Source organism: Harpia harpyja, chromosome 22 (assembly GCF_026419915.1).
Source record: "Harpia harpyja isolate bHarHar1 chromosome 22, bHarHar1 primary haplotype, whole genome shotgun sequence".
NCBI lineage: Eukaryota > Metazoa > Chordata > Aves > Accipitriformes > Accipitridae > Harpia > Harpia harpyja.
Window position 1 is genome coordinate 19360659 of NC_068961.1, and position 17815 is coordinate 19378473.

Sequence of the window (17815 nt, forward strand, 5' to 3'; positions counted from 1 at the left end):
TCTCACCTCCAGCCTTGTGCCACCCCCCGGCTGCTGCACGACCTTCCCCCTCGGCCGTCCTCCCCTTCAGCGGCCAGCCCAAGGTCAGCGGTGCAGGCATTAAATACCAGCCGAGGAAAGCAAACATCGGTCCCCCTTCGAGCAGCCCCGGGTACATCAAACACGACCAAAAAAACTCCGGGCCGAGGGGTTGGCACAGCAAAGGGAGCGGGGCTGGACGCGGACGGGCAGCCCTGCAGGGTGGGATGAGGAAAGCGGGCGCTGGTCGAATCCTGATGATACGGCAAGAGGGTGCTTAGACCAGCAGCCCTCCGGCGTACCCTCGTTTTCATGAATTCCAGCAACAGACCTGGAAGTGACAAATGTAGAAATGCAAAGTGTTGCCATATAATACCGCGACTACAGGTTTTCAGTGCGAGGTGTCCTTTTCTGGTTCGCATCCTGCTAAATCCCAACCGCCGCCTTGTCTCTCACGTGCTTGCAAATAGCTTCCAAGAGGAGTTGCATACTTAATGAGTAGTTACTTATTTTCTAATCAATCCCATTTCTTTAATTATATTTAGAAACCATGCAAGTGAAATGCAGTTTTTAACAAAAACTGCCTCAGCAGGTATCCATCTAGCGTTAAATAGGAAATGCCTGTTCGCAAGCACCAAGCAGTTGGCTGGTGGCACAGACGACACCGCCGCCACAAGCAAGTCTTGTCTTTTAAGGTCGGTGCTGGCTCAAAATTCCTGGTGATTTCTTCAGCAAAATGCAGGTTTCTCAGCTCACATCTACTGATGTATCACTCTCTCTCCAAATAATGACATCTTTCATTTTTGCTGAGAAATATCTGACATTTTCATCAACAATTTCCAGTACTGGAGGAGAAATCTAAGAGAGAAAGCATCTTAGTATAACCGCCCACTGTTATATGACTTTGTATTTCTTACTTCTGTTTTTTATGTAAATGCATTTTTGTAATTTATTGGCTTTAACATATTTATGTATTTAATTTGTGCATCAGTTGAAATTATGTACATAGCTTATTATATGATAAGGATCTAATAAAATTATACTAATTCTATTTACGCTTCTATATTAATGTGGTTAATGCATTTATCTAATTTGTATTTTTGGAGCTTCTAGTCAGAACAGATTTTCAGCTGTAATATTGTTCTGCTTTATTCTTACCTTTTATTGTAGATACTGCTGTTAACTTGGCACATTTGCATTTTCAGTTTTCACTGAACTTTGCTAACCCCAGTTTAGAAATAAGGAAAAATAATTTAAATCATCCACCCAAATCATTTAGCTTCCTTACTTTTGCCTAATATAGCTGGCACTGGTGAATCCAGGTTAGCAGATCAGGTACAGGTTACAGGCAGCATTAAAAGCAGCCAGCCCCCCCTCCTCCATTTGAAATCCGGCTTTCCTTCCCTTCTCCCATCATTTTCCTGCCTGTTCTGTAAAACGCGGATCCTGACAAATTTCTTTGACCCCGCTGGGATGGAAGCAGCCGGCAGCGATCCTCTCCCACCGCCCGCGGGGTCCCGCTGAGCTGCCCCGTCCTTCCTCGCCCTTCCTCGCCCTCCTCCTCGTTTTAGCGTGTTCCCCTCCCCTGCGTGGCCGTGCCTGGGCGAGCAGCGCTGAACTCAGCAGACTTTTAGGTTCTCGACAGCCGGGAACAGACAGGGTGTAATATGAGAGAGGAGAGCACGTGAAATCCTTGGCCTCAGTTTCGTTAGAGTACAAACTGATGAGTTTCGAGAGGCTCCACTTCGCCTCCTGTACGGACAGTTGCACCGTCCCGATTTCCACACCCTCTTCACCCTGTGAAAACAGAAGTAACAACATCTTGCTTTTGAACACGATTTGGGATTTAATTTCATTATTACTGATTCATTTGTTGCTTAGATTTAGTTGCCTACTGAAGTCCGTGTACTGTTAAATTATCACCTTTCTGCCAGCAGCGCAGAAAGTGCTTTTTCTTCAGGAAGCCTCTCACTCCACATCTCAACGCAGAAAAAGTCAAATCCCGTTGAAGACCTGCGACATCCCTCCCTGCTTTTCCCCCCCAACCCCTTCACGCCTCTGCTCTCATTTCTCAAACTGCTACGTGGGAACCTCCACACGCCTTTTCACCTCTGGGCACCTGTCTCATTTTCACCATTTTCAGGCCACTGCCCAATCTCTTTGTCTTATTTTAACTTTAAAAAAAAAAAAAAAAAGACATTTGTCCTGAATATTAGTCAGCTCATGGTGTAATGACTGAAAGTACCTTTTGTTCACCCTCCTCTCCTTTCTAGGGGGCATACAGATTGGTTAAATGTCTGTAAATCTTATTTTTCTTTTACTTGGCCTGACTCCTATTTCATCATCTGAAAACAAGTTAAATCACCCCAAATTGGTGGCTACTACGCTCAACTATCACACTGTCTGATCTGAGGCAGAAAAGCACAAGAAATCTCCCTCTGTGTTCGGAAACTCAGCATTATTTAGCTGACAGAATAACCCTGCCATATTACTCCAGCTGACAGGCTGGGTTACAGCTCTCTCAATGTCCAAATAATCCAAAGTCTCTCGGCTAGCCTTACGTATGCGCCCATTTTAAAGATTTGCCCCCACCACGCGTCCCGTGAAGCGAGAGAAAGGCAGGGCACGCCAATATACCCAGTTAAAAGGGATGAAACCCTGGCCCTGCTGAATTCACGGGGCAATTTGGGGGTTTGACATTACCGGGGTTCAATAAAAGAGTAAGAGCGTTAGCGAACAACTTCGACAAGGGCACCAGCGAGCCTGGAAGGGCTTCCTAAAAAACCCAAGCTCCCCTTCCAGCCGGGCAGTTTAGAGAACTCATCGGCTCTGCCGTTTGCCGAGCGCCTTTTGCTTTTCCGTCCGCGGGGAGCTGCTGGGGAGGATTTCGGGTCCAGCGCCGCTGTGCGCAGCGCGAGCGCAGGGCTGGGCACCTGCTTCTCACCACGCCGGAGCCGTCGGTAATTAACTGACCCTGTACGTTCTCTGCCTCGGCATATATCTGCACGGCAAAACTTTTAGCGTACGTACTCTGAAGCTGAGTTAGCGTCGTCCGAGATCACCTAAAAACATTTCCTGCACAAAACAGAAAAACATCGAACCCGATTTCCCCAGCTGCGCAACAAGGCAAACGTCCACCCCCTCACTCCCGCTGCCATCCCCTATATCCCAACAGATAGCTACAGGTTGTGGTGGGAGTTATAGCCACTATTTGCAGGTTAATCGGAAAAAAACCCCACAAACCCAGAGAGAAACAAGTTCTCCTTCGCTTTATCTGCTCTGATAACAGCTATCGCACCGAGTCTATCGCAAGCCCTACGGGCACTCGGCAAAATGCGTAACTCTGCCGATCTGCTAAGGCAGTCAAGAGAAAGGAGAAGGGCATTTGATAGGAGCTAACTTTTCCTTGCCAGCCTCAACACCAGCATTATCGACACCCTTTATAAAGAACGGTATCTGCTGCTGGTTGATAATGGTGAGCAGGGGCTTTCATTGGTATAGGAAGTAATCTCAGTGACCTTCAGCCGAGAAGAAGGTATAAAAACCAAAGTGTTTTTCTTGGGCGACTGTTTGGGCACCAGTTGAATATCTTAGTTTCTGAGGAGGACGTGTTTTAGGGAAATTCTGTGAGAAAATGGCAACTTTAAATGAAAAAAAGACCTGCAGCGAACGGATGGAAAATTTCCGTCGTTTTGTCTGGAATCCAGAGACAAAGCTCTTCATGGGAAGGACCTTAATTAACTGGGGTAGGTTTTCACACGCAAGGGTCTTTTCCTTCTGTATGCTTAAAAACCTTGGGGGGGGGGGTCATCGTCCTAATGAACGCGACATAATATGTTGGCAGATGTGTTGTAATTGTTGAAGCCATCAGTTCTCATATATGCTTCTGAGCCACTTCTAGGGTGGCCCTATAAGCTGAATCAATTAGATCAAAACATTGATCCAAGTAGTTCCTGCAAATGTAAGAAGACTTTAAACTGGTTTTGGAGCAAATACTTCAAAAGGATAAAACTTCACACATTAACAGTGGGTTTTGTCCAATTCTCTGGAAACACGTTTTGCTTTTCTGAAATTCCTTTCTAAATTATTGTCTGCTCAGTAGATCTTCTCTCTTATTGCTGCGTGCTAGCCCATATTTCAGCTGAGTCTCCCTGCCCGTAGCCAAACCTGTGTCTACAACGATGATGTGTTTTCTGATCGACGTTCTGGGAAGGGCAGCCCTGACCGTCACGAGGAAGGTCCCTGCTCTTCCCACAGACTGTAGCTGCAAGCTTCCACGTGATTTTTGTCTACCGTGAAGCCCACGAGTGTAGCTTATCGGCCACTCTTAAAACCAGAATTTTACAGAAAATGAAACCAAAATGTGAGCTTTTTCAGTTTGGAGAGAAGAAGGTGCTACGAGGCGCCCGTGATTACAGGGAGCGGTTTCTGACGGCCCCCCCAAAATAACCACTGGCTGCTTGGAGGGCACCAGCCACGTGTAAGACGCATTATGCCCACACAGACAGAAACCCAGCACTATTCTGCATCTCACACCTGAATAAAATAGCAAGATGACACATTTCGCTGAAGGTGAGTTCAGCTGTAATAGGCAGCGAGGTCTAAATTCAACACGCCTGAAATACCGACATCTGTCATCCAACCAACACAAGGAGCAACCTGGTTTTGTTGAGGAGACACCTCGGCTGTGTCGCTTAGTCCACGTGTAGTCAGTAGATAAATGGTCTCGATACGTGAAGTTACTTCAAGAGGCCACACAATCTTTTAAGCTTTAAATAATTTGAGCTAAGCACCAACTACTTCAAAAATCCTCGTAAAACTGAACAAATTTACAGCCAAATTTTTCTCAGAGAATATTCTTTTGAGTGTAGAGGAAAAGATCCAAACCACCCGTCCCTTCGCAGGGAACACCTCCCTGGGACCGAGGGTGGAAAGGAGACGGCCACTGCTGCCGGGAGGGTCCCAGCCGCGGAGGGATCACTGCACCGCCTTGCTCGAAAAATGAGATTTTGCCCTCATTTTTTTTTTTTCCACAGTGTGGATCAGCCTGTACTACCTGGCTTTCTACGTGGTGATGTCGGGGCTGTTCGCGCTCTCCATCTATTCTTTAATGAGGACGGTGAATCCATACGAGCCGGATTACCAGGACCAGCTGAAATCCCCAGGTACTGCCACGGTCCCGCCTGCTGCTGCCCCGGGGGGAATTAAACCCCCCCTGGCTGCGTGGGGCTGGGAGGCATCGGTAGAGCCTGGGTGCGAGGAGAGACAAATGTGGAATAAATCAGGTGGATTCTGCCCAAACAATCCCTGCAAAGTTTAACCTCTGCCTGAAAGCACTTTTAGGCTTTAAAAAAAAAGTCGGTGCATTTATTTATTCATTTATATATATTTATATATTTAAAACATATATGAATATATTCATGAACATATATGACATAACAAAACAAAATAATCGTAAATATAATATAATAATAAATATAATATAAATGAATATATATTCATTTATTTCATCACGCTATTGAGACGACCAGTGCCTGCGTGTAGCAGTCCCCTGCAAGTGGAGAAGCCCTCCCCGGGCTGTGGGGCACCTCCTCTCCCCACGGGCAGGGCTCAGCCCCTGGGAAAACCCTGGTTTCTGCTCCAGCCCCCCCAAAAACCCAGAGGGTTTTGGGGTGCCCAGCAAGATGCAGGGGTGCTGGGGCGAGCAGCCTGCGGTGGGTATTTCCACAATTGCTGGGGGCACGGAAAGCCCCTGGAGGAGCAGGAATCCCTGCTGGGATGTGCTGTGCCAGTGGCCAAGCAAGTAAAAATAAGACAAAGACAGGCGGGATTAGGAATGAAGATTTTTGGGACATGAAGCGAGACCGGGGAGATCATCAGTGAGAGATCGTCAGCGCACACTGCCAAAACTTCACCCCGCCAATGGCTTGTTTTTACAACGGGAGGGAAAAAATGACTTTTTTCAAAGCTGTAGCCCTAAAAATTATTCTGTCTGCTGATGATGTATTTTGAAGTTTCCTCTCCCAATGTTCAGTAAGTTTGGTGTTTGCTGGTAAAACAATTCCTGTAAAATATTAAGTGTGGCTTTTTCAAAAGCTGTTTCTCACGCTGCAGTACGATGGGTTTCTTTAACCTGACGTGACTATTATAACTGTTATTGTTAGCAAGTCCCGGGGAAATCCAGTGCAATTGCTGGAATGATTTTGCAAGCTGTTCTGATAACAGCACGGATATACATGAAAAGAAAAGAATTTAGCAGCAGCGGAGGCTTTAGGGTTTTGGTGGAACAACTCACAGCTGAAATGGTTTCTGTACGTGCTTAAATCCTCCCCAGCAAAGCCTGGGGATCTCCCACGCTTACAATAACGAGTCTTGATGCAGCATAATCGCTACTGTCAATTTAAATAAACAAATCTGTGCCTGGCACCTCTCCTCTGCTTTGCCTTCCCTTTTCTCCCCCCACAAAGGTGTAACGTTACGACCCGACGTTTATGGGGACAGAGGACTACAAATTTACTACAACGTATCCGACAACAAAACCTGGGAAGGTTTGGTGACAACTCTTCAGACATTTCTGACAGGTAAAAATGAAGTTTCCTGTGTAATATTGAAGAAATGTGCTGTCACATCTCCTGAGTCAGGCCTGAGGACCTTAAGTCAGTGTTCCCATTTTCTATTTGTCCTTCTGAAATCACAGATTTTGAGTGGAAAGTGCATCTCTTCTGGAAGGGATGAGCAAATCGCCTCATGAATCTATAGATCAAACATATGTAAACATGTCTATTAAAAGCAGAGCCCTGCTTCAGAGCCTTTGCTTTGTTTAATCCTTAATAAAATAAGCCAACAAAGTTTGAAGGAAGAGGGAAGAAAAAAGGTCTTCAAAATTAGTCTCACCTAAATTAATCTAATGCCATCCATGAGTACAAATACCGAAGTGCCGTAGTGAGTCTTGTGCAGCTGTTGCATGGTGTCATCAGAGAGTACAGTCAGAGCAGGTTAGGTGCTCCATTTGCCTGTTCATCTCTTAACACGTTTATATTCTTTTGGGGCCTTAATATCCTACTTCTGTGTTTCTCATACACATATTGGGAAAAATTATATTTGAAAATGAATTTATATGGAGCTATCAACACAAACTGCCAGTCTTAACTCAATTTGATCTCTTTTTTTTTGCTTTGCCTGGGTATTCTAAAAAACAACCAAAAAACCCCCGAACAATTTAAACTTTCCTCATGCCACCTAATCCCAACTCCTCTTAAAGTAGTCTCCCATGATATAACCAGCCTGATATTGGGATGCATAACTTACATATAAAAAACTTCAGAGGGGAACTTTTCTTTCTTCCTTCACACGTCTAGCGTATACGCCAGCTGCTCAGCATCTCAACATCAACTGCACCGGTGACACATACTTCATCCAGGACACCTTTGACGGCCCGAATAAAACAAAACTCTCCTGCAAATTTACCTCAGATATGCTTCAAAACTGCTCCGGCATCACAGATCCGACTTTTGGATTTCCAGAAGGAACCCCCTGTTTTATTATAAAAATGAACAGGGTAAGTACAAGCTCAAGGCGCTGAGCAGGAAAGAATTCACCCAGAAACCCCCCGATAGCTCGAGTATCGTCTGCTGCCACGGGCTCTGATCTCTGCTTTGTGCTGGGAAGACAAATCCATGTGCTTTTCCCAAGAGACCTCCGGAGTTACCAGAGAAATTGTGAGACTTGGTCACCAACCCCAGGAATGCAAAGCGATCTCTGAACTCACTCTCTAGAGCTTCGCCTTTCGTTTAGTTTTGGCAGCATCTCCATAGCACGCTCGTCCGACGTAAACCAGTACGTAAACCAGTTTCATTCTGCAACACCGTGATCCCGTGCCTTCAGCTGAGGCGTTAAGATGGGACAGTAACTGAGGCGATTTCAGAGAGGCGATACTCACTCACCTTATTTCTCCAGGTCGCAAAGAAAATCTTTAGTAGAACCTATAAAACCAAAATTCAAACTTGTGGGATTTTTTTTTTTTTTTTTTTTCAGTGCAAACCACCAACACGTGTTTTTTGGAAAGGAAAAAGGGAACCTGCTATGCTTCCTTTAATTTTTTCAGGACACAAGCAAAGGCGCAAGCATTTTATTTTTGTTTTCAGGTAAAATTCTGAGCCTTCTAGTTCAATTTTGGTAGAAAGCGAAGAGCTCAGATTCTCCTCCAGTTCCCGATAGACAAAACCACTTGATTTTTGGTTTGGCTTCCACCCTAGACATTTTCAAGAATCTGTGTGAGATCTAACTGTGAGAGGAGAGCTGTGCCCCCGATTTTGGCAGGTGAAACACAGGCTTTTTTTCCCCAAAACGCCTTCGCCTCCTTCAGCAAGGCTGCACACCAGCCCTGGCAGGGGAAAGGCTGGAGGTTAGTGCCCGGGGGGGCTTTACCTCCCTCCGCCTTTGCTGCTACAGGATGCGACCCTGCTCTTTTTGTAGGATCAGACAGGCCCGAGGGTTTCTGCCAAAGCCAAGGTTTTCTAACAGGGCACAAGAAGAAAAGCACGGAGATTCAGCTCTTCCTTTATCGTCACGCAATTAGCTGTTCTAAGAGACCCCTGGCTGCCTGGGCATCAGAAAGAGCAAGCGGTACGTGTGGGTAAATGAGCTGGAATTGCTGGGGAGTGCAGCCCGGCCAGGCTCGCGCCCACCCGCAGTGCTCCTCCGCTTCCCAAATATCCAGCCAGGGCATCGTTTTTCAGCCGGGTACATAAGACGAGACGATCTGTTTGACAGCGCCTTACGCAGAAACACATTAAGCGTCCTCGGAAGCGTGATCGTTTGCTCATTTTTAACTCAAAACAATCTCCAAAATGACCAAATGTGTGTTTTCTATTTCAGATTATCAAGTTTCTCCCTGGCAATGGCACTGCACCAAGGGTGGACTGCACATACGTGGTAAGTGTATGAGGTCCGAGTCTCCAAAATTTCAAGCACTGCAGCTCTGATAGCAAGTGAAGTGCAGTTGCGACCAGAAAGATTACTCTGCAGCTCTGGAAATCAGCTCACTCTGGCCAAATACTGGGAATATTCTCAGTTCTGTGCAATTTCTTGCACCAGCAGACATCCTAAGAACAACAAAAAAAGACATTCATTTTAAATCACCTGAAAAATTGTTTTTCTGTGCCGCAGAGAAGAGCATTTGCCATTTGCTTTCAGCTCCCAGTAGTGAAGTTCGCACCCCAGAGCAGCTCCTTCAGGCTCTCTGCACATTTCAGCAGGTCCCCCTTCACTCAATTCACAACTGCTCTGAAAGAACACTTGCCTCTTTTTTTTTTTTTTTTTTGGCAATAGCAACAGCGGGAGATTTCCACTTTTATTTCAAAAATAAAAATAAGACCGGCGCTAAACAGACTGCTGAACTCGAGTTTTAACAGACACTACGCAGCTGTTAGCAGCAGTAAAACACTTGCCCAGGGCTGGCTTCCGATTGCCGAGGCAATGAAGCTTCTCTCTTGCTTTACGAACAGGGTGACGAGTCTCGCCCGCTGGAGGTGGACTACTACCCCGTGAACGGGACCTTCAACCTGCACTACTTCCCCTACTACGGAAAAAAGGCACAGGTGGGTGCTCGTGTATTTCAGTACCGCTTTTCTTCTTTATCTTTGCGTAAGATGAAACGTATGGATCAACTCTGCAATCTTACGAGAACTGGGGAGAAGGCTAATTTTAAGACTTCATTTTTAAATGGGTAGTGTAAAATTAAAGTACTTTTTTTCCCCCCCCTCCTAGCCCAGCTACAGCAATCCTTTGGTAGCTGTGAAGTTTCTCAACATTACAAGGAACGTCGAACTTAAAATAGTGTGCAAAATCATTGGAGCTGGAATTACCTTTGATAATGTTCATGATCCATATGAAGGAAAAGTGGAATTTAAATTGAAAATAGAAGACTGAGCGGCAAGAGAGACACTTCTGAAAAACACGTGTGAAGAGCAAACTTACCTATTATCAGGTTCATCCGTATTTATTTTCTCACTATGATTTCCATATAAATTTAGGCAAATTACAGTGCAAAGAGACATTTTCTACTGAAAGATGACCCATATAGCTAAAAATCAAGGTACCACTCTCAGCGCGTGAAGGAGAGGAGGATCATCTCGATGTACATAGCTTAATATTCCATGGCTATGGTAGGCTGCTGCCTTCATGCAAATATTTGTACAAAACACGTTTCCTCTAAACTGAGCAGCTGTGCCTTCAAAGAAAATAAGTATAGGATCAAAACAACATTTTCTGTCACTCTTCAAACCATAATAATTGATGTACGATACTAAATCTTGGATACTGAGAAATAATTAGATAGCTAGAAAAATAAATCCATACTTTGACATACTAGCAAGTAACATAATTCTCAATCTCTCTTGTACAGGATGTATAAATTATAAAAGCGTATTAAAATCATCTGTACCCCAATGCCCTGGTTTTTTGTACTGGTCGGCCAAGTCAGATTTTTTTAGCTGACAAATCAATGACTGCAAAAGAAGTGAACTTGAAGTCTGTCCCCTAGCTTACAGATTTTGTTGTACCACTTACAACTTCTGTATGTATATAACTTAATAAAAACGACCGATAAGACTGTAACATCCAGTTACATCTAGGAGAACTGTGTTCCTTTAACTATTAGACACTGTCATTTATTTGGGTTTTTTTTCCAGTAGAATAGCCCTGTACTGCAGTGATGAGTTTTGGGTTACTTGGAATAATCTGGAAGATGCTGAAGTAACACTGAATCTTTAAGTGAGTCTAGAATTTGAGAAGTCCAACTCTATCAAATATGATACAAAGACACAAGATTGCTCTGTGTAGTATGTTTATGTTAGATGAAGTCCAAGCTGCTTCAGCCAGAGAATAAACATTGCACAGAAAAAAAAGATATTCCAGAGAAGAAATCATTTTACACCTTCACTACCTGCACATTTTAGGAAGCAGGAAGATGTGACAGGTCAATCTCCTTTATGACAGTGACATTCAGATAGCCAGCCTGCAGAAAGAATCCAGTTGGGAGGGGAGTATTCCCCCTTCAAAATCACAAATGATATTTGAGCCTTTCTTAGAAAAAACGGGCATTCTGCATTTCAGATACAGTAAGAAAATGCATCCTCATAGAATATATTTTTTCCCCCGGCCTTTCACGTTTCAATTTTTACAGTGGGACTTTGCCTCTCTTCTAAGAGACTGAATGAAAATCACTTTTATATCCTTGTTGGAACTCCCCTGTGCATCTTTCCAAAATAACATGGAAAACAATAAAATAATAAAATACTTTTGATAACAAAATAGTAATTCACGCTCAAAGGTAATTCAAGGTTGTCTCTAAACGTAACATTTAAATATTACCAAGAACACTGAGAACTCTTCCCTTGGTCTCTCTAACACAGGCAGATTCTCTGCTTGACCGCATTTGATTTAGCGTCTACAATTTGCACGTTTGAATCAGGCGATGCAGTATTACGAGCTCCCATGCTCGTTAGCACTACCGCACAACACGGGAAGCTGCTGAACAAACTTTCCGCGGACTGGGCATCTGCACAGCCACAGCTTCAGAGTGACAGCCTAGACCGACTTTACAAGACTTTTGGTGGGATAAATACACTGCAAGGAAAGACTATAGTGTCCCCGTGTTGACCGAAGGGTGATGCGTTCTGAGGTCAAAAAAAGGGCACGCAGGTCCACCAGATCTGGTTCTTTACGTACAAAGATTGTCACGCTGAATTTAGATTTCTCTTGAACTTTTTAGCCATCTGAAATTGTTATCCTTCTTTGCTGGAGTTAGAAATAATAGTAATACAGAGCAAGGTCTGTGGCTAGTGTAGCCGAAGTAGAAAAGCTCTGTGAAAGCTCTAAGTGTATTAATCTGGGTATAGTTAGTATTAGCTTGCCGGGAACCCAAATATAAGGACACTTAAATAGCACAACGACCAGCGCGCAAGTATTCTGTAATACTGCGACGGCACAGCCCAACACTAGGTACAAGCATTTCACGCAGTGAGCAACGTAACTATCAAAGCAGCAAAGACAGGCTTGCACAGCCGCGCTCTGGAGACAGAAGTTACAAGATAAAGACCAAAATAAGCACGGGGGAAGGAAAACAGGCAGGGCATCCTGCCCAAAGCACAAGAGGCATGACTGGCAAACGCAAAACCAAGTTGAGGAGCAGCTGAATGCCACTTTAGGCCAGGGGAGGGGGGGCAAGAAGCATAAAACAACAACAATGACACTTCCTCTGGTGGAAGAGCTCTCCAGCCTGATCACGTTCACCCTGGAGACTAATGAGGACCGGGGCCATCAGTGCCAGCTGTACAGCAGCAGCTCCAGGCTACTGCATAGTCACAGTTAATTTAGCAGGCAAGTGTTACAGACTAACAGTCTTATATACATAGCAATAATGATTAATAACAGGCAAGGACTAACCATTAGCACAAAGTGTGTTGTTAAGGAATGAATTCAGTGGTGGTGTTTTCCAGTTTAAAACTGGCCTCATGTATCAGTCTTCTAAGCACTCCCATTGCAAGTCTCCAATTCCTTGAGAGGCAGAGATACACACACAAAAGAACATGTATACATATATAGATATATATAGATGTATACCTATACATAGATATATATAAATTCAGTTGCAACATTAGAGGTATTTGATTAGACCATACAATACAAATGGGAAAAAAACTGTCAGGCTACACGGGTCTGGTTAGGAAACTGAAGCAGCCTATTTAAGAACGCAATACAAGTAAAAACGAACTCCTGAATTTCGTTAGACGTTGATCAGCTCGGACATCTGACAGAAAAGGCAGTTAGCCCCTGCCGCCGGGGCAGCGGGGGGGCTGCAGGCCTTACCAGAGGAGACGACTGGGCGGCCGTCAGTGCCAGGCTGTCTGCCCTTCTTCCCATCAGCAACGGAGAGGTTAGTTGGGAGAAGAGGCAAAGGGAAGATACTAACATGCCATGAAACTAGTACCATTGGCGCCACGATTTTTTATACCCAATCAATTTTGGTTTCCAGGCTTAGCCCTAAAAGATGTTAAATAAGACTCCTGAAGATGAGCGCAGAGAGAACAGAAACACGGCAGTTGCTTTGAGAGGTATCTTCCTCTCGACACCCCCGTCTATTCTTACAAATATTCGCATGACTGGTAAAGCCAATAATTGAAGTGTAAAGTCCTCATGCCTATTATTAAAAATGATGAAGAGAAATTAACAGAGTGCACAAAAACACTGAATACAAGCTCCTTGATGCTTAAAGGTTTTTTTGTGCTATGGCTGTGAGACTACAGCAAGTTCAAAACGTTTGCCCTCTACCTTTCAGAATTGCTAAGTACTATATATTAATAATTAAGTCTTTGCTTAATGGTCTCACATGATGTCATTGCTATTGCACTTGGGAATTCCTCTCATCATTTCATATAATTGGTTTTAATCTCTTACCTGTAATAAAAGTCAGGCAGAGATTGATTCTGCAGCAAATAAAGCTGTCTAACCATGTGCTACTTTCAGTAATTGGATGTAGAGTAACAGCTGCATCGATAATGCTTGCAGAAAATATTCTATGCTTTGCACATATCCTCCCTTCACAAGCTTCATTTCTTTCAGATACAGAAGTTCAAGTTCAAGCAAGATTATCTTGTTTAACATAAAATAAAAATGTGCATGAAAGAACAGGTGTCCTTTTCCTCAATTTAATTTGAAAAACTCTCACTGAGGACAAAGACTGTTCACATCTCTTTCAATTTCTTTTTTCTTGATACCAGAGTGATAACAATGGACGCATGGCACTTCTAACTACGTTAAGAGCAGAAATTGGGCTGAAAATGCCTTTTAGGATCCCACCACATTTCTCTCACTTGATCTAAGATGAGAAGGAACTGAATTCTGGAGAGACACTTGGGATAACACCCTTCATCATTAATGTGTGTATTTATGTGTAGTCCTACTGTTACCAATGTGGGAATTCTATCATTCCAATCAAAATATGCTCCAGGGGTTTATCACCATCTTTATCAACTAGATAACTAATTTTAATTATTCTGATTTCAAGTCCCTGTCCTTAAATCTTGTGTCACTTTTCTCTCTGATACTGATGAGCCTGCTAAAATGGTATCTTTTTGTGTGACCTGACATAGATCCAGTGACTTCTCTTTTTTTTAAAAAAATAAACCGAAATAGAGTTCCTTAAATCTCTTACTAAAAGATCTTGAAGTAACTGAGGGAAGGGCTTTTTTCTGAGTCTTTCCCAATTTTTCCAGTACCCTTTTTAAATGATGATGCTAACAAGTACACAGCTGCTTACTATTGGTCTCACTGTACATATTTGGATGTAACATCACTTTTCCAATCCAAAGCAATTACTAGCTTTACCCATACATCCAAAATCAGACTAGCTAGTTCCTTAAAACACCGGGTAGGAGACATACGCAGTTCTGGTCCACCTCAACACCACAGACCATTTTTAGGATCCTACGTTTTCAGCATATAGTCTTACCTCCTTTAAGTGTAGCTTGAATTCTTTGTTCAAAAGATGTGTAGTTTAACCATAACGTTTTTTGGACATGCCCTGCTTGCCAAGCAATCCACATTAATCTGTCCTTTTCATTGTTTACTTCTTTTCTAACCAGTATCACTTAAAGATATTTTTAAAATTTTCTTCTGGGTTATTGAAGAAAAGGTTAAACAGAAATAGTCTTACTTGATGCAGCTATTCAGTCAGTGATAATGCCACAAAACCTATTTTTGATTCCGCAGTAAACAGTTCATAACCCTTTAACATACAATCTGTTGATACTGCAAAATACGTATTTAAAATCAGAATGCAATGAAACAGAAAAGGCTTAAAGATGCTGAAACATATCCATCGTTTCCTTAATCAGCTAAAAAGTTGCAATCTCCTCCCATATTCACCTGAGAAGACCTATTCTGCACTTTGTCATTAATAATTAATCTTCCAGGCTTTTAATTTTCTTTTAGCTGTTTCCTTCAACGGTTTTTCTAATATGAGGTTCAGGGCTGATATCAGGCCATCTTGACCACATTTGGACAGGAATTCCCCACATCACTTTGAAGATTGGCACTCTAGCATTATTTTAGTCTGTAAGAACTTACTATTTCAAGGTACATTAAAAATCAGCATCAGAAACGTAGAGACCCACACTACCTAGCATAAATTGCCTGTTTTAAGAAAGTTAAGTGTCAAGTATGTGCTTAATGTTCTGCTTTATTTTTAACGAACCTTGCCCAAAGTCTTTGGGCAACTTTGCTGTCTTTGAATAAGCTACAACACAGAAACTTTCCATTCTGCTCTGACCAGCCCTACTGATAGGTTTGGGCTGGTATCATTGTGCTATTTACAGCGAGGGTACCATGATGTATACACAGCGACATGTTAAAAGAAGATCCAATCTTTGAGCCTAAGTTTGGATTTCAACCTGTTCAAAACATCAAAAAATTTAACAAAAAAGAGGTCATAGCAGAACAAAGAAAAGCACTTGTAAAGTATGTTACATGGGTGATTTTCAATTAACACTGGTCTCTCTTCTTTATTCTCTGCCACATGAGGAAACTCTGCCTTTATCACAGCAAAGCTGTGAATCAATCACCATGAGTTTCTCTTGTTAGTGTTGGTGTACTTTGAATGTCTCTCTGGCGACAGCAGCTCTCCAATTGAGTGACAGGCAGATGCAGCTAGGTGACAACCATCATCATGCCAGATGAGAACTGCCAGCGTAACCAAATGTTGGACGTAGGAATCACCCGTGCATGTCAGTTGTTGCCCTTCTTCATTCTGCGCTCAGCATCAGCTCTATTTCTGCTTCTTAGAAATCCCATCTTAAAGGAAGACAGTCTTCACTTCTACCTGCTCATCTAATTACCTTTTCCATCATAGGAGTTTGGTAAATTTGATGGCTTCTGAAGGTGAGCTGAGGTTCCATTCTTTTTCTGCTGAGTCTTCGGTACGCAGGCAAGCCAGATGACTCACTTGTTGGTCTGTTCACGATACTGATATATGGTATTTGCTAACATGTTTTTTGTTTTCTTTTCCTCTCTCTTATGGGATCCATACGGTAATTCAGGCTGGAAGGCACCTCAGGTTGTCTCTAGCCCAGTCCCTGTTCAAAGCATGGTCAGTCATGAGGTCAGACTCTACATTGCTCAGGGTTTTTACCCTGTCTCGTGTTGTAAACCCTAAGGATGGAGTCAGCACAGCCTCTCTGGGCAACCTGTTCCACTGCTTGACCATCCTAAGTTCTTCCTTAAACCCAGTCAGAAACGCTCTTGTTTCAGCTTGGGTGTGTTGTCTCTCATCCTCCCACCATGCACCACTGTGAACTGACTCCATCTTTGCAACAACCTTCTTGCAGTACTGGAAGGCTCCCATTAGGTCTCTTGAGGCCACCTCTTCTTCAGGCTGAACAAGCTGCTCTCCCTCAGCCTCTCCTCATACAGCAACTCCTCCAGCCCCCTGAGCAACTTGGTAACCCATCAGAATCCATGGAAGCTCAAGAAGGAATCAGAGACCAAGAAAAACCTTGGAAAAATCTCTAACCCCCAAATTTAGAAAATAATGACATGCAAAGTTCCTGCTCTCACTGTGCTGGCTTGTCTTTGCTTTTCCTGATAAATGAATGAAAATTCAGGTAAAGCAAGGCTCTAACAATAAAGTGTGTGTGTGTGTTAATATTCACATCTTTCTGGAAGCAGACAGATCTGAGAAGGGCTGAAAGCTGTTAACTCGATGTAGTGGTCAAGATAAATAGCCTACTACTCTTCTCACAAGCAGACAAGAGAAAGGAAGTCCCTACAGGAAACAATGAACTATCTGGGAAAAACAGTCTATATACTCTCCTTTCTACTGATGATCATTCCAGTAGTATTACATCAATGCTTTTTTTGTTTCCCCCCTTTTGCCCCTTTTTATATTAAAGCAGCATCCAATTTTCAGATTTGCCATTAATGTGAAGATTTTACAACCCATGTATTCACTGATAAAGAAATCAAGAGATTTAGCTTGTGACAGTTACCTCCTTCCATGAAAAATTTGATAAACGGTCATCTTTAAGGGCCAGTACCCTATCAGCCCCATTTATTTTTTCTTCTCTGCAACAGTTGCCCTTCATTAAAGTAAGATTAAAAAAGAAAAAAAGTTTCCACAGTCATAATTGCCTTTCTTTAGTTAAGAGAAGCAAATTCCTAAAGGAAAAACAAAACAGTTTACTTTTGAAACAATTCAAGAAATCCTTCTTAACTTGTTATACGTGTCAAAATAGAGAGATAAGTCTTTCAAAGCTCAGTATCACTTCAGAAAAACAGTAGAAGATGCACACTGTTCCCACGATTTATCTGCAGGACCATTTCAGAGATGTAAATACAAACTTTATAACTTTTCCTCTTCTTCAGATCACAAAAAAGTGCTGACAAATTAAAGGAGTAACAGTACATCCCTTCCCTGTCATGTTTTTCCCCAAACTGATTCCTTATTACCATTCTCATTACCTTTACCATCACTTAATCTTTCTTCAGCTGAATTCTAGTTTCTACCTCCTTACAGTATTTTCTGCTTCCACAGCTTTCCTGTCCATGATTTCCTCTTACATTCTGTTCCTGCTCTTGATCTTCCTTTTCCATCTGTATGCATGGTACCACCCTTTCCAGAGATCAGAACCATATAAAGTTCCCTCTCACTTTCTAGTTCTTTTCATGCCAGGCCTGACATTATTACATCTGTTCTACCTATTTCTCTGCCTTTTTTTTTTTTTAATAAAGTTTCTACTAC

General features: G+C 42.9%; 1 protein-coding gene across 1 annotated transcript; it reads left to right on the top strand.

Annotated features, from left to right (window-relative positions):
- The first annotated feature begins 3219 nt into the window (after positions 1-3219).
- Positions 3220-11603, top strand: ATP4B (ATPase H+/K+ transporting subunit beta). The gene is given in 8 exon segments (XM_052774148.1): positions 3220-3764; positions 5055-5183; positions 6486-6599; positions 7377-7576; positions 8896-8952; positions 9525-9617; positions 9787-9951; positions 11526-11603. Coding segments are annotated over 8 exon segments (948 nt in total). The 5' UTR covers positions 3220-3652.
- Positions 11604-17815: the final 6212 nt, after the last annotated feature.